This window comes from Nematolebias whitei, chromosome 6 (assembly GCF_014905685.2).
Source record: "Nematolebias whitei isolate Nwh7 chromosome 6, NemWhi1, whole genome shotgun sequence".
Taxonomy (NCBI): domain Eukaryota; kingdom Metazoa; phylum Chordata; class Actinopteri; order Cyprinodontiformes; family Rivulidae; genus Nematolebias; species Nematolebias whitei.
In genome coordinates this window covers 22,145,759-22,163,518 of record NC_056503.1, presented here as the reverse complement: position 1 = coordinate 22,163,518, position 17,760 = coordinate 22,145,759, and the positions used below count along the sequence as shown (strand labels likewise).

Below are 17,760 nucleotides of genomic sequence, written 5' to 3'. Positions count from 1 at the left end.
AAAACACTCACTCATGTAAAAACACTCACACTCCAGTAAAAAGACTCAGACTCGGGTAAAACCACAGACTCAGGTAAACCACTCAGGTAAAAACACTGACTTTCAGGTAAAAACAAAAAAACACTCGGATAAAAACACTCACACTCCAGTAAAAAGGTTCCAACTCGGGTAAAAACACAGGCTCAGGTAAAACACTCGGGTAAAAACACTGACTTTCAGGTAAAAAAAAAACGAAACAAAAAAACGCTTTGGTAAAAACTCACTCGTAATAACATGCTTAGGTTAAAAACACGCTCAGATAAAACACGCTCAACTTAAAACACTTGTAAAAACACTGAGGTATAAACACTGAGGTAAAAACACTCAGACTTGTAAAAACACGCTCAGGTAACACGCTCAACTAAAAACACTCATGTAAAAACACTGAGGTAAAAACACTCAGACTCATAAAAACGCGCTCAGATAAAACATGCTCAGCTAAAACAGTTGTGTAAAAACACCCTCAGGTTAAAATGCTCAGACTCGGGTGAAAACACACACTCGGGTAAAAACATTCAAAACACAACAACTCCAGGAGACGTCAGGTTCTTTTCAGGTTTTTATTTCTCTTTATTTACCTAACATTTTTCTCTGAGACAGAATCGCTGTGGCAAATAAACAACCTTAAGAGTCGCATGCATCGAATGGTGAGGGTGAGGATGGTGAGTGTGAAGGATGAAGGTGGAGATGAGGAACAGAGTTTCGATGAGAAGTGTGTTGTGCCTTAAAGCTCCCCTCAGAGGGTGAGGCTCGTTTAGCTGAGGGTGGAGGGTGAAGGTGGAGCTTGTTTCTGTTGGACATAATTTCAGACTGAAGGAGGATGGAGTTGTTTTGTTGACTAGTTCAGCTGCTGAAGGACAAATCACAGACTCCTGTTCAACCCGTCCTGACACACATTGATCATCAGTTTGACCGGATCAACTTTAACAAGACGAAACCGATAATTTAGATTCACTAAGTGCAAAATGCTTTAATGCTGTTGATTAAAATAGATTTATTTATACATACTGACTTATTCAGACAGAATACTGCACCTCTGGGTTGATTCTCTCAACACGATGAAATCCTCTGAAGCAGAACTGCACCGACCCGTGGGCCCAGTTCTGCATGTCAATGTGCTGTTTTAGATAGCTGAGAAACAAACAGCTGCTGTGATTCGATTGCACAAAATAAATATATAAATAATCATATTGGATAATAAATACGAGCTGGTGATGTCGGTGAACTGCTCCGTGCAACGTCCTGCAGTTTTCTGTGAACGACTCGTGGTTTATCAGGCAGAGGCTGGAGTATTATATACTCTGAGATGTAGAGTAATTTGGTAAAAGTGATCCTTATTTGTTCTGACGTATCATCTGCGCTGATCTAACTGGCGTTACTTTGATACCCGTTTTATTTTATTGTGCTTTTCCTTTCCTGGAGTCACTTTACACATGAATGTATTATCTAATTCAACACGTGGAAGCTCAAGTTTAAAATAAATAATATAATATTGTTATGGGCTCTAACTCCAAGCTTTTCTCTGCAGCTTCTTCATCCCTCTGACTCATCGTTTTTGTTTAGAAACAAACATTTATTCCTAATCAGTACCATTTAAACATTTAGAAAGTTTAGTGGTTTTTTTTTAAACAGAATAAACCGTTAAATGTAGGCTCATACCAGCTTGTTCTGAACCATAACTATCTTACCTGTTGTAGATAGCTCTTTGAACGACCTCACTGTAGAGATTACAGTTTAATCTGACTGGATTATTGAGCGAACACCTCTCAGGAAGGCAGCGAAGACCGCAGTGAATCCAGTTCAAAACGTTTTATAGCAGCTCATGCAAATGCTGTTTGATAAATCTTTACGTCACTACTAATATTGCATTACACATGTATTAATACAGGATCCTCCTCGAGTACAGGTAACAGAGGAGCAGCCAGCTCTGAGCCAGACAGCAGGACTCCACCTCGGCCTTGGTTCTTCTGGGACCAGTTGTTAGCTGGTTGTTCAAAGAGCTACCTGCAACACGACCTCTACTCTAAAAGATCTGAACCCTCCCTTTAAGTTGTCGTAATTTTCGTCACAAACTCCGTTCATTCTGTGGGTCTAACCTGGACTGGACCTGTGTCACACCTGTGGAAACAGACGCGTTCCGCCTTCAGTCCTGGTTCTACCAAGTTATTTAAGAAGCCCCGTGAGTTTAAACAGCTAAAATGATGTTTTTACAACATTTCAGCTGAATTTCCAGACACATGGGGGAGGTTCTCTTTGAGTGAAAATGGACGTTGATGGACAATGGTAAGTAGATGAAGGTACGAGTCAGTGAACTAGTAGTACAAGTGTTCATAAAACAAGTTAAATTACAGCAAACGTTTCATGGTAGTCAAAAGAACGCCTCCTCTGTCCCGTTTGTGTCCAGTGCTGACGACCACGTCTTCAAGTGGAGTTCTTCATGCGCAGATCTGGACCTTTGTCTTTAAATTAGAGGTGAAAGAACCTGTTTGGATCTGCTGGTTGTATGTTTGTTCACGTGTGCTGTCTCTCTTCCTGGGTCTCCGGTTCATCGCTCAGTGGGAGGTGCAGGTCACGACTGTCCACAGAAACCCTACGAGGGACCCGTTACGTCGCCCTCTTTGCTCTGCAGCCTCTGTCTGTGCTTTAAAAGACTCGCGTCCTGTTTTGGTCCATATTAGAAAAAAAAATGGCGAGGATTAAATCCTACTTTCAACCCTTTTAGGGTTTTTTTCTTACGATTAAGACATGATTGCACATCTTAGGGGAAGTTGATTTTTTTCTCCCGTCGCAGATCAGAGGCCAACCACCTGCAGCAGAACAGATTAAAACAGTTTTAATGAACTGAAATTAGCCTTAATGTTCTTTCTAAGCCTGTTTATTGCCTTAATAATGGACAACAGCTGTTGTAATTGTGCTTTAACAAAAGAAAATTAGAAACGACTGTTTGGCTTATGAGGAAATGTTAAAAACAGGCTAACCATGTCAGACAGCAGGCAGTAACCCCCACCTTCTGAACCAAGAACATAATAGATGAAGGGTTGTGCTCCATCATAGCAGCCTCTTCAGATTTGTTATTTACCATCGTTTGAAAAGGACGTGGTCAGATCTCGATGTTGGGGTCTGTGAATCCTTTCTTCCCTTCGTTCACAAGGACGGGTTTCTCTGTTCTTGTGTGCCAGACGAGGATCTGTGGAGAAAGCAGCGTGGAAACACAAACAGCAGCAGCATTAGTAGCATGCCGCTTTAATGCATCCTCCCCCCCTCCCCCCCATCATGTGCTTCAAAAACAGCCAGTTCTTAATGTGGCTCCGCTGGTCCATTTTGCACCGCGGGGCCCGTCTACATGTAAAGAGCTAGTTGAGCGTGAAGCGCTGCATTAGACGGAGTGTTTCCTTCCAGCCCGTCAGCCTGGCCTGAGTGCAGCTCCTGCAGGTTTACGGCAGCGCTACACGTCTTTATGTTGTTCTTTTGGACGTGTTATTGTTCTGTTGTATTCTCTGAAGCCTTCATGCTGGCTCGGTTCAGCCCGAGAGACGGAACCAACACGCAGTAAACGACGGCGAGGGAAACAAACTAAAAGGGTCACGCTCGTTCCCCTTCCACTCTCCTCGATGCCGTTCTCTCCTTCCTTTCAGCTCGCCTCGGCAGCCATCATGAATTATGCATGACGTGCCAGGAGCCCACTCCCACCTTTATTCTGCTCAGGTGTAATGTGTGTGTGGGTAGAAGGGGGGAGCAGTAGGTTATCAGGAAGAGAGATCCACAAACACGACTCTCCGTTTTTGTTCTTCCTGCGTCCCGACCAGCCTCCTGTCTGCTCCTGCACTCATCTGTAATCAGTGTGACGTCTCCCCTGCTCTCCCCCTCCACCAAGTCCAATTCAGCTCGGTTCCCTGAATCCCCTCTTTTCATTTAGCCCTGTGAATGGCAGCAGGAGGAGGAGGGGGTGCAGGATAAAAACCTGGCTGAAAGTACATCCCTTCTTCTGCCTTTTCTGCCCGTCTCTTTCTCTCTCTTGTCTGAGTGCTGGTGGTGATGCTGTCTGCTGACTGAGATGAAAACAGACTGACAGCAGGGAGCAGGAGACCTGGATCTACTCTGGAGAGGACTCACTCAGACAAATTTCATCAGTGATGCTCAAAGTTTCTGCAACAATACTCCTCTTCTAACCATTTAGGAGCTTTATGACATAAAAGGCTTTTTGCAGACGAGGTGTTTGTGTGTGTTTTTAAGCGTGACCTTCAGGTTTGCAGTTAGAGGATGACACGGGAGTGGATTTTCACTCCTGTCCCGTCCCAATCCCACAGAAAAATCTTGTCCCATCCCACTCCCGCGAACATTACTCCCGCTACTGGACCACTCCCATTTTTTTCCTTCATTTAATCTTTAGGAAATGCATTGAATTTGATTTGATCTTCTAGTCTTTCCTTTTTATATTATTTTATGTTCTGCAGTTTGATTTCAAAAGATATGGCAACAGGAACAGTTCATCTGTGGTGAAATAGGCATTTATTTATTTTTTGTCCTATTTGTTGGTTCTCGCTCCTGTCTGCTCCCGTTAACTTTTCGTCCCATCCCATCCCAATCACGTGAGAATAATAAAATTGACTCCCGTCCCGTCGGAATCCTGTGACCTGCCCCCCCCCCCCCCCCCAAGTCATCCTCTAGTTTGCAGCTGAATGTGACGTGAAGCAGCCCGTCAGCTCCTCTGTGTCTGAGGCCACAGTTCTTACAGGAAACAGCTGGAATGCTGAGTCTTTGACTCAGGCAAAGGAGTTCAAACATCTGGGAGTCTTCTTCATGAGCGCTAGTACGATGGAACAGGAGAGAGACCTATGAATCAGGGTTTATTTGCTCCGGTCAATCGAAGTGAAGAAGAATCTGAGTTTAGCTGCAAAGATCTCGATTTACTGGTCTGTCTTTGTTTCAACCAGATCTCAGATGCAAGTGGTTGAAATTGGGTGAGAAGCTCCATCATCGAGCAGAGGGGGGCTCAAACTATACCACATCAATAAGAGGAAGCTGAGGCATCTGATAAGAACGCCTCCTGGTGGTTTATGAGGCTTGTCTCACTAGGAGTCCCTGGGACAGCTGTGGACTCACGACTTTGTGGAGGGTTTTTCTATCTACTCTGACCTGGGAACACCTTGTGAGCCCCCAGGAAAAGCTGGTGGGTGTCTCTGTGGAGGCAGATATTTTTTTTTTTTTTTTTTTGTGGCAAAACTTTAGAAATTCCATTGGAAAAAAAATAATAGACTGACCTGTACCAATAAATTCATGCACACCTGTTGTTGTTGTTGTGCAGCACTTTGGTTACAACTGTTTTAATGTGCTTCATAAATCCACTGACTTGACATTTCTCATACTGTGTTCAGAGTGGAATAAGGCCCAGTACCCATCAAGGAGATCAGTTCCAGAGCGCATGCTGTGCACCAAGGTGAGCCTAACTATCAATAAATAAAAAGACAGCAACTTTTGTATCTGGAAAAACAAACTTGAAACAACCCTCTAAAAACCAATATTTTTCATCTTTATTAAGCATACAGTAAGATAATTTTTAATTGATTTTCCTCTTACCACAGACCTGTTAGATGTTACTTGTTTTGTCTAAAAGGGATCAAACTCCTCCATTTCTTGTTCTTGTCCATTTCTAACAGTATTTCCTGCATTGTCCAACGTCATGTTTGTAAACTTTAATAAAACTGACGGTGGCGCTTTTTTAGTTAATTCATTTCAAAATTGTTTTCGTCAAAGGATATATTTTTTTAATAATATGAAGTGTGTGAAACAAAATGAACTATTACACCTCTTTTAGAAAGATAATTTCCAGATTAAACATTATTCTCACAAACTAGCAGTCATGAAGTTTCCAACAAAGTTAAGTCAGGTCATCTGGACGGTTTCTTTTTTGTTGAGACGTTTCATTTCTTTGATGTTTTGAACCACTTTGGCCATGACTGCCTCGGTGGAGTCGACTGGAGAGAGAGCTGGCCCCAGAAACCATCTTATCACCAGCAAACTGGTTGGCCCCACTATGCGAGTGTGCTGCTTGTGGGACTGAGTTTGTTGTAGCTCCTCAGACTGATGAAGTCCTTTGGATGAAGGATGAAACATCTCAACAAGAAAAGAAACTGTCCAGATGACCTGACCTAACTTTGTTGGATTTTTTTTACCTGGATTATTGAGCATGAACTTTGAACTCATGACATTAATTTTTTTTAAATTACGAACTAACCTTGGTGCAGTTGGCTGCTTTTGGCTCCAGGTCATTGAGTGTGACGAGCTCCCGGAGCAGACTGCTCTCCTGGTAGCCTCCTTTCACGCCCCGGAGCTTAAAGTACGCCTGCGGTTTGAAGAGGATGAGCCTCAGGTTGATGGCAAAGCCGGCCATATCGATGGCGAAGGGCCGGTGAGGGTCAAACACAGTCTTCCATCCATACACCTTGCCTGCTGCATTGACCTTGGGGGACTCGTATCTCAGGCCTCCCACAAAGGCCACGGGCCACACAGAAACTTTACGGGTCGACCTCATCTATCCAGAAGAGAAACAAAAAGAGAAAAAGATGTTAGTGAATTAGAGCGAGTGAACATGACTGTGAGACGGGGTTTGAACTGAGCTCTGCAGCAGGGCCGCAATGATTCATCCTGACCCATGGTGAATATTGACCATCTGCTGGGCTGAGACACGCTGCTCAACAGCTGCCCCCACGATCACACAATGAGGCCCGGCTGTCTTGCAGGCAGCTAACATGAGCCGGGCTCACAGGGTCTGAAGGAGCAAAGGCTTGGGCTGGTTCTGAACGATCTAGAAGGTAAACCTGCACTGTTCTCCATGTTTTCATCTGCAACAATCAAACATTTACAATGCCCTCTCTCTCTCTCCCTGTTGGAGAGTGAATTTTCACCACTGCACTCCTGAAGCTTCTGTTTTAATGAAGCAAGCAGGTTCGGGAAGAGCAGAGGCATTTCATCGAGAAATGACGACACGTCTTGAGTGGAGGGTCTGTTCAGGAGGAAGGCGTGTGGAGCTGATGAGCAACACAAAACAGCCCTAGATGCAGTTTTCTGCTGAGTGTCCAGCTGATCACAGCTCCAATATTACAATTCAGCTGGAAACTCCAGAGAAAACTGCTTCTTTAATGGTGGCGCTGAAAGACGCTGGGTTTGCTCATTCCAGTCCCACTCCTTTAGAGTCTCCCAACGCGGAGCGAAGAGTGGGAATCAGAAATACCCTCCGTCCGTTCATCTGGGTGCCACATCAAGATCCAAGATAGCTGCTGTCAAATATACGTAAACTGACCACCCCTATCATTTGAGAAAACTATGCCTTCTTGTTTTTATATTGCTTAAAAGTAGTTCCCTCAAATGATTGAGGTGGCCCTCAGGGTGGTTGAAGATGAATCAATGCTGGTTAAGGCCATCGATGGCCACATCCTGGCTCCTCCATTGCATCTGGTAGTGAATGTCTCCACTCTTGAGTATCCGTCTCTATGTGCTTCCTCGGACAAGAAAAACAAACTCTGTCTGTTCTTCTCCACAGTGTAACTCCTTCTCAGTTGAATATCTTGCACCAAAAACATTAAGGTTTACTTTCACTCCCTGTTCAATTCCAGAAAAAAACCCCACTCATCTCCAAAACTACAAACATTTTCTGTTCAAATCCCTTAGAGATGAGGGACATTGGCGCTCTGCTCGTTTCTGTTTCCAGCGCTTCGTCAGCCAGTTTTTTTCTGCACCAACATGGAGACCTGGCTGCAGATGTGTCACCTGCCCACTTCCATCCCAAATATATTTGAATACAAGACTTCACCTGGGAGGTAACGGTAAATCAGGCTCCATGCATGTTCAGTCAGGAGGTTTGTCACTCTCTCCATCCCCACTGAGCCGGCTTCATCTGAGAGGAGATCAGCCGCAGTGAAACAGCACAAATCCCTCTTCTGCAGGCTGCCAAGCATAAGTTCCCCCGTGGTTCACCCCGCTGATGTGTTTGGGCTCAGCATCTCGTTCAGGGTTGCTCTAGATTGTGAATGCATGCCAACGTGTGCAGTTGAGCTCCATTTTCCTGCTCCAGTTAGTGAGGTCTACAGAGACACATCCTGTGGTGGAGAGGTCTGAAAATCTGAAGCTAGATGCAACTTTGAGCAGCAAACAGTCTTCAGGGGTGCAGAGGAGACGTTGGGAACGTTCATATCAAAATCCAAAATAATCTTCTTGAACTGTGTCCATTCATCATTGATTGCTGAACTTTGTGAACATATTTATAATATTTAGTCTTTATTTTCTTTATAGATTCAAGATCTATTCTGCCCCAGTTTTAATTTGTCAAATGGGTCAGAAATTAAGCAACAATGTTTAGTGAAGCTAAATTACTTTTCAGAGCTCAGATAATAAAACACAATGTTAAAACTGATTTTAGAAGGATGGGGAAACCAGGAGCTTGAAAGTAGTTCAGCATTAAACAAGAAATAAAATTGTTTTTGGATGAAATATCAAAGATTTCTTATGAGGTCAGAATAATTAATTTACAGACACATAAGTAAGAGAAATGAATATTTCATCCGTTTTCAATTAGAACTGACCTAAAAACAATATGACTGTTCTAATCCTTTTTCTTCAGCCATTTCTGCTGCAGACTGAAATGCCCTGATCTTAACACATGTTCCTGAATGCACCACAGTCTGCAGCAGTGGGACAGAAAACGTTGCGAAAGTTGTCAGTGAGGTGATGTGTGATATGTCCGTTTGGCCACGTCCCATTCTGCTGTAGAGCAGCTGCATGTTTAGATGAAAATTTCCAATAAAGAAGGTTTTTAAAGCAACTCCCGGGATCAGAAACTTCTGAGAAACTAACATCTTCATAACAGGTTACATTTCAGATAACAATATAAATAATGTAAATCAAATGGTTGTTGAGGGACTTTTATTCTTCTGATGACCATGTTCATTGTTGCCATTTAGTGTCGAGGTTTCCAGCCCAAAAATCTGTTAAAATCTGCCACATCACACAAAAACCTGCCTAATCAGTATATTGTTACAGTATATTTACTGTTTGAACATGAACACAGATCAGTACAAGCCAAGGTAATTTAACAATATGTGGCAAAACGCAACAATCCAACAAAAATTTTCCCAGAGTTCCCAGCAAAATCAGAATGAAAACCACCCAATTGATGGTAAACTACCCAACCTGGCAACACTGACCATGCTGTTGTTTTTTTTACAAATGCTTCACAGTTTAGTTTTGAAGTTCAAGGACTGCACAATATATTATGAATTTATGATCATCACATTATTAAACAGTAGTACTGCACGTCACAAGCTTTTGTCCCCGTCACAAAGCAAAGAGGGGAAATTGTAAATACCCTAAATCTGTCCGTGCATGTTGTGAGCATGATGACTTGAAAAATAAGTGAGGTACTCACTTCCATTTTGGTGTATGGCAACATCTAGGAGTAAGAAAATTGAATTGACAAGTGTTAAAGAGAACTTTTGTACTTTACCTTAAATATTAAGTTCAAGCTAGAACAGTTGCTAAGGTTTTCCAGCTTTTACAGTCTGCGTTCGACATCATCCAGTCAGATTTGTTCCATCTTAGACTTGCGCTAAATGCAGATAAAACCAAAGGGATGTTGTTTTCAAACAGGAAGTCAGTACCAGCAGTCCTTCCTCCAATCTTATCTAAGAATGTGTCCCTATTGAATTTGTCGATTCTTACAAATACTTGGGTATCTTGGTCGATTTGCGTCTCTGTTTTAAGCCTCATGTTGAAAACTTGGCAAAGAAATTGAAAGTAAAACTGCTTCTTTTTCAGAAATAGATCCTGTCTATGCCTTGTAACTGCTACATTCATCCCCTCTATTGATTATGGTGACATTATTTACATGAACGCTCCTACAATTACCTTGCAGATGATGGACGCTGTCTACCACAGTGCACTGATTCATACCTGGCTGTAACTACCATACCCATCACTGCACCCTGTATTCACTGGTCAATTGGTCATCTTTAACTTCACACAGACACTCACACAGGTATATTTTCATCTTTAAATCACTTCTTGGTCTGTTGCCTTCATGTAGCCAGTTTGAACTGTTTATATAGTACCAATTGTGTTAAACTAAATTCACAGTAATATCATTTGAGTAAAAAAAAAAAAAAGTCTAAGTGATAAAAGTGGAATAAATATGAAAGATAAAAACACTTTTGTCATTTAAAAATGTATCATTTTAAAAACAGTTCATATTTGGTCAAGAAATTTTAGTTCAAGCAGACCAAAACAGGCAGTTGTCATTTTTACTATGTTCCTTGAACGTTACATAAACTTTTGTTTGAGGAGTGATGCACATGGTGCCATGAGGCAATTTCACAACCTTATCTTTGAGTTGTGCTAAGTGTCAATCTTGTTCAGTTTTGTTTTGCATTAGATTAAGCACTTTATTTTGCCCAATCAGATGGGAGTGGGCGGGATTAATGGTGTGCTGCATGAAACATGAGTCTGTGTGAAAACCAGACGAGTGCAGAGTGCACAGCGATGCAGATGTGGGACAGTAACAGAGTAAAAGCTGTCAACAGTTAATGCAGAGTTGCTGACTGTAACGAACTTTAAGAAGCATCCATCCATCCATCCATCCATCCATCCATTTTCTTCCGCTTATCCGGGGTCAGGTCGTGGGGCAGCAGCTTAAGTAGGGAGGCCCAGACGTCCCTGTCCCCAGCCACTTGGGCCAGCTCCTCAGGATGAATTCCGAGGTGTTCTCAGGCCAGCCGAGAAACATAGTCCTTCCAGTGTGTCCTGGGTCTGTGGGTCTCCTCCCAGTGGGACGTGTCTGGAACACCTCACCAGGGAGGGGTCCCGGAGGCTTCTTAACCAGATGCCCGAGCCACCTTAACTGGCTCCTCTCAACATGGAAAAGCAGCGGCTCTACTCTGAGTCCCTCCCAGATGATTGAGCTTCTCACCCTATCTCTAAGGGAGAGCTCAGACACCCTGTGGAGAAAACTCATTTCAGCAGCTTGTATCGGTGATCTCGTTGTTTTGGTCACAATCCAAAGCTCATGACCATAGATGAGGGCAGGAATGTAGATTGACCGGTAAATTGAGAGCTTCGCCTTTTGACTCAGCTCTCTCTTCATCACGACAGACCGGTACAGCGCCCTCTTCACTGCAGATTCCGCACCTATTCGCCTATCAATCTCTCGCTCCATTTTTCCCTCATTCATGAACAAGACCCCAAGATACTTAAACTCATCCACTTGGGGCTGGACCTCCTCCCCGACCTGTAGAGGGCACTCTTCCAGCTCAAGACCATGGCCTTGGATTTGGAGGAACTGATCCTAATAGTTATAATTAAGAAGCATATGAACGGTAAATGGGCAGTATGGTGGCGCAACTGGTAGAGCTGCTGCCTCTCAGCGAGCAGGTCCTTGGTTCAAACCCCGGTCCAGGGGCCTTTCTGGGTGGAGTTTGTATGTTCTCTCCGTGCATGCGTGGGTTTTCTCCGGGTACTCCGGTTTCCTCCCACAGACCAAAAACATGCATGTTAGGCTGATTGGTAACTCTAAATTGTCCCTAGGTGTGAGTGAAAGAGTGAATGGTTGTTTGTCTCGTTTGTCTCTATGTGTCCCTGTGATGGACTTGCGACCTGTCCAGGGTGTACCCCGCCCCTCGCACAGTGATTGCTGGACATGGGCACCGGCGACCCCCGTGACCCAAAATGGAATAACCGGATAAAGATAAAGGATGGATGGATGAACGGTAAATGCTTTTGTATGTTTTATGCTGTTTCAGAATGCTGCAGTGTGTAGATGAAAACCATGCCAAGTTCAACTAGCATTAGCATGCTAGCGAGATGTAGCAGCTCAGGTTATTGTATACTGAAATGTAAATCCAAACATTAGTGGCTGGTGAAGCTCTTAATGGCTCCATATGAGATGCCAGTGTGTTTTACCAAGGAATACTGTATATATATGGACTGAGAGCTGTTAATGTGTACAGTGGACCAGGAGCTAATCTTTGGACCTGCTGGACAACTAGAATCTCTCCATTTCAGCCGTTGGATTCCTACCATTTAGGTTGATGCCAGGAAGGATCTCGGTGTTCATGTGACATCACCTGCCTTCTTACTTTACTCAATGCCATATTAAAGAGATCTCCAAATCTACCTATTCTGATTCAATCTCAAACTCTGAAGGATTTGTGAGTACAAAACTAAACCAATGCACCTGCTTTTTATTTTATTTGCTCAATGAGTGAACGAGCTGTTTGTTTTTAGCTCCCACGCACCTAAGCATTGATTCAGGCCTGCAACGGGTTATTTTGGGGTTGAGTTCTATGTTTGAAAAGCCTTACTTGAAATATTAAGGGGTAAAATAAGATAAGATAGAACTTTATTGATCCCACAGGAAAGTGTCCAGAGGACCAGACTTAACTTTTTTTTATTTTTCTACCTGGATTATTGAGCATGCATCAGGATACCCACAGGAAATTGTTGTGCCACAATTTCAATACCAAGGAACATACACAAGGAATCACACAAGATATAGAAAATAATAGAGAATATAAAAATACCAACAATGAAGTTCTAAACAGGTCAGGTGCAGACATGTGTGAAATGTTCTAATGTTTTGTTGTGAAAACATTAATGTGTTTATTGTAGTGCAGGATTCATTTTATTGTCCTCTGTGTAGAAAGGGGGAGGAGTTGAAAAATTTGATAGTCACAGGGAGGAAGGACTTCCTGTGGCGTTCTGTGGAGCATCTTGGTGGTCTCAGTCTACGACTGAAGGTGCTGCAGTAAGAGTCCAGTGTGTCATGATGTGTTGTTCAGGATCTGGAGCATTTTCCTCAGCATCCTCTGCTCAGACACCTCAGACTGCAGGTCCACTCCCAGAACTGAGCCAGCTCTCTTGATGAGTTCATCGAGTCTGTTGGCTTCAGCTTTCTTCACCCTGCTGCCCCAGCACACCACAGCATGGAAGAAGATGCTGGAGACCACCGAGTGGTAAAACATCTGCAGCATGGTCCCGCAGATGTTAAAGGACCTGAGTATCCTGGGGTAATATGGACTGAAAATATTTGGTTTAAATTGATAGAACTGAAAGTACTGTAAAAAGTTGCTTTTGTTTTTATTTTATTTGTGCAACAATTAGTTATTCTATTCACATTTTCTTTTCTTACTAAAGTGCCTTTTAAATTTAAATCAAGCATCAGTGTCTTATTTGAATGTTACTTTAAGTGTTTTTTATGTGTTCCAAGGGAGTGTATTTAATATAAACATACAGTTATCAGAATTAAATTCTTACTGGATCAAACAGAGTGTAAAGTCATAATTCCCTGCTAAGTGGAGGCACCACCATTAAATTAAATATAAATAGTAAGTTGTATCTCCTGTAAGCTGTTAGTACAGCTATCTTTAAAATAATGTTCCCAGAGCCCCGACTAATATACTACATTTCAATCTAACCTATTGGTTAACTCTTTAGCTACGTGGTTCGGGCGCTACATTCATACATCTCCTCCTATATATCACTCTGTGAGTGCAGCTATAGCATGCGCTATCAGGACATGCAGTGAGTGCACCCTCAGTGCAGACTGAACTTGTTTCCTGGAACACCTGGCAAAAATATCTCAAGCTCTCGAGTTTGACCTCTCTAAGGGATTTTAAAGATCTGTCAAGTTCATGGCAAAAAAAAAAATCAATGCAGACATGTTCCTGTTTTAAGTATTTTACATCGCTTTGTAATGTAGGCATTTTTTGTTTCGTTATAATATAATTTCTTCTATTTAATTTTCATTTTACATGCTTTTTATATGATTGTCTATAGTTGTCTGTACCTCTTCTGTGTTCTTTGTTTAAAACAGGTCTCTCTTGTAAATGAGTCCTTGTGACTCAATGAGACAAACCTGTATAAATAAAGGTTGAATGAATGAATATTACGTGTCTGTCTTCACAGTGGAAAATACTGTGCTCTGGGTGATTGTGAAATCCTATTTATCAACATACTGTAGAACACGTACGTCTCATGATTGATACTGTATCTTGTCTAACTGGTACATGTGTAATCTAAATGGAACAGAGTACATAAGACAACAGCTATCAGTTATCAAAGAACACAGAGCACAATTCCCTTCTGACCTTGGGGCAGCTGTGGCTGAGTTGTTAAGAACAGTCTTCCTCCAATGGGAGAGTTGAGGGTTCTATTCCACAAGCAGTTACATACTGAAGTGTCCATGAGCAAGACACTGAACCCCTCATTTTGACATTTAACTCTGTCCCATCTGTGTATGAATGTGATAAAACACTGATTATTCTTTATAAAGGCATAGTAGAGTGCTGTATGAATGGGTAAATGAGGGCACAGATTGTGTTGTAAAGCACTCTGAGTATCTTGATAAGACAGAAAGGTGCTGTATAAGTACAGTCCGTTTACCAACAAAGTCCATTTTCCTATTTTTCTTGTCTTTTGTCTTTCACATGAACAAGAGCCATAAAATTATTTTTAACTTTTTGTTATACACACTTCCTCCACTGGCTGTGTGAAGCACCCTGGGTGACGTCTGTGTCTGTTTATTGCAATAAACAAATTCAAAGACCATTTTGAAGACATCTTTAATTTCATCTGTTTCTGTGTTGAGACAACCTAAATCAGGAAAATCCACAACCATAAGAAAATTGGGTTGCCATATCAAAATCCAAGATGGCTGCCACCATATACATATGTATATAAGTGATCCAATCACCCTTAGTATTTGAGCAAACTATGCTTTCTAGTTTTATATTGGTTTAAAGTATTGTTTCCTCAAATGGTTGGGGTGGTTGAAGATTAATCTATGGTGGTCAAGGCCACCATTTAGTTGAACCTGTTGATCTAATGCTGACTGGTGCATATTTTTTCATTTTGATCTGTTTGGTTAGCATCAAAGGAAACATTGGTTTGCTTCGATCCAGCTGCAGTTTATGGACTGTGACACTCACTCTGACAAGGCTGTCCTGCCAGGTAATAAGTTGAACACTTTTCTGAGTTTATTTTCATACCAGTTGAGTCACCTTGTTGTTTTTCAACCTGCAGCACTTTTACTGACAGCCACTGTTGTTACAGTGAACTGGACAGAGGTGGCAGTTAGCTCTCCGTCTACCTGGCTGTCACCTTTTATTTTTCTCTTCTCTACCTCCGTCTGACTCCCTGCTCTCCCTGCCCCTCAGGGTCATTACTCTGGCCCATAAATAGGCATGTTGGAGGTGATGGAGGGCCTCTGAGGGAGACAGAGCACTTTGGCTGATTCCCAGAGAAAAGTAATGACAGGCCGTATCAATACCAGCGCTCAATTTGCCACAGACTCTGTCTGCTCTGCTAACAAGACCTGAGGCTAATGCTCGGAGGACCTGGACTATGTCTGCTGAGGTAATTCCACTGGTGTTAAGATGGATGGCTTCACTTGTACCAATTATGTCTCCTCACCGTTGATCCTAACATTGCTTAGTAACAACTGAGCAAATGTCTGAGAATACATGGTTCAAATGCACTGTATGATTGAGAGTTCAAAAATCATCATGTAAATGGACTGTACTTGTATAGCACTGTTCTATCCTATCAAGATATTCAAAGCACTTTACAACACAATCTGTACCCTCATTTACCCATTCATATAGCACTCTACTATTTCCATACACAGACTAATCAGTGTTTTGTCTCATTCATACACCAATGGGACACACATCAGAGGCAATGAGGGGTTCAGTGTCTTACCCAGGGACAATTCGGCATGTGAATAGAGGTGGAATTGAACCCACAACTCTCACATTGGAGGACGACTGCTCTAACCACTCAGCCACAGCTGCCCCTGTAAAGCCTGGCAGGGCTGTAGGTATCACTAAGATTGTTCATAATGTGAAAAAGTTGTTTGAGAAACTAATAATGCATTGAATTGAATTGAAGGTATCAGTCACTAAAAATAGGTTTGTTTCTGTGAAATGAAGAAAGCAAAACTCCTACACAACCTATCACTTTCTACAACCTATTGGAATATGGATCGAGGTAAACTTTTAATTTTTTTCTTCAATGTAAATACTCTGAGATTCCCTAAAAAAGTTTTTCTCTGCTACATGTCCATGAGATGCTCTTCTTCATCCTCACCATGTTATTTATGCCACAGGCACGTTTCCATGACAACACTACTACATGTATGCCCACAGTCTCACCGTACAGTGACCCTTTACTGGCATGAGACCTTGCAGGATGGGAGCTATAGCTAAAACATCAATCATGCCTCACTTGCACAATGCTAACGCCACGGCTATTATGTCTGCATTAAGTTGTTTCCATGGCATTGTCATGATCTGCTTAATTACCTGCATACATGAGAGAGTTCTGCTGAAGAGGAAACACACGAGGGGATGCAGATGAAGGGGTTTTCTGTTCGTGCTCAAGACCTACTATAATGTATTTGTCACACATTATCATGTCTAATGAGGAGCCCTCTCTGACAGCAGTGTTTTAGTCACTTTAGTTATCCAAACGTGTGCAAGCAGATAAAGGTGATGCACAACTATACTACCAGTAGTTAAATGTCAAAAAGGCCGATCTGCAAATAAAATAAATACAACTTGAAAAGACGACCTTAAAAACGTCATGTGTCCATTCTAACTTTAGAACAACCTTTGCACAGACCCAAAACTAGAAGAGCTTCTCTATCGTGCAGCTGCAGCTTACTTACAGCCTTTTTTGTCAGTCAGTATTAAAGTATACTGTACCTTTAGGATGGCGATGGCTTATAAAGCATTAGAAACCAGAAACAGTATTTATGTCAGGCTAAGTTCCTGGTATCTGCACTTGTTTAAACTAAGTAATGTTTAAAACATGCGTTCAAAGATTGTAGAAGCAGCAATGACACTGCTCCAGCACTGACCTCCTCAAATAGCTCCAGGCTGTACGTGTTGTCGTCATCAGCGAAGTAGACGATTCCTGCTTGGCTGCTGTTGGGGTTGAAGGTCTCCCTTAGCCACCGCAGGGCCAGATTCCTCTGCATGGTCCCTCTGGGGATTCTGGGGTCACGAGTGTCACCTCGCAGCTTGTAGTTCCTGGGCGTCTCCACATTGAGGTGGGTGTAGTTCAGTCCCGTCTCTCGGAGGAGTCGAGTAACGAGTGGCGTCCTCCTTTGTGAGTCCTCTACCAGGATCCAGTGCAGGTTGGGAACATGGAGGAAAGTGTTTGCCAGCCTTGTCAGCTCTGCCTTCTGCACGGGTCGGCTGTAGGTGGGAGTGATGATATGGATGGTGGGCAAAACATCGGACCAGGGCGGGGGCCGTGTGTACACATACTCCGTCCTCACCACTTCCACAATGTCCTTATCAGAGGCACAGTATTCTTTGGAGTCCTGACCTCCTGCCTCCCTCTTGCCCTCGCCACCTTCATCTGCAGATCAGAAGGAATGGAAGGCATTAGTGCAACCTTGAGCTGCTCTTTGTAAAAGTGCCCCAGGTGACTTAAACCCAATGGGGGTAAAGTGTACCTGAGAGTCGGTGGTGGTGGACTGCGAACCTCTCTGGAATGATAAAGATCTCTTTTACTAGGTGGTGACAGGCTGCAAAAGTGAAAGCAGGCACCGTGAGAGGACAACACAGCTAACGGACAGGAAGAGAGAGGGCAAACATGAGCCCATCTGCTCGTTTTGGTGTATATATGTATATATATATATATAATTATATAATATTATATATATATTAT

General features: G+C 42.6%; 1 protein-coding gene across 2 annotated transcripts in view; it reads right to left on the bottom strand.

Annotated features, from left to right (window-relative positions):
• Positions 1-1,665: 1,665 nt before the first annotated feature.
• The window catches only part of b3gat1a (beta-1,3-glucuronyltransferase 1 (glucuronosyltransferase P) a), a 21,644-nt gene continuing 5,549 nt past the window's right edge, over positions 1,666-17,760 (bottom strand). Inside the window, exons 2-6 of one of the 2 annotated variants that reach the window (XM_037677445.1) lie at positions 17,546-17,617; positions 16,943-17,448; positions 6,275-6,571; positions 3,119-3,226; positions 1,666-2,846 (exon numbers count right to left, since the gene is read on the bottom strand). In XM_037677445.1, the coding sequence (XP_037533373.1) occupies positions 3,140-3,226; positions 6,275-6,571; positions 16,943-17,448; positions 17,546-17,617 (962 nt within the window). In that variant the 3' untranslated portion in view covers positions 1,666-2,846; positions 3,119-3,139. The remainder of the gene's footprint in view (positions 2,847-3,118; positions 3,227-6,274; positions 6,572-16,942; positions 17,449-17,545; positions 17,618-17,760) is intronic. The other variant, XM_037677446.1, reaches the window with a different exon arrangement.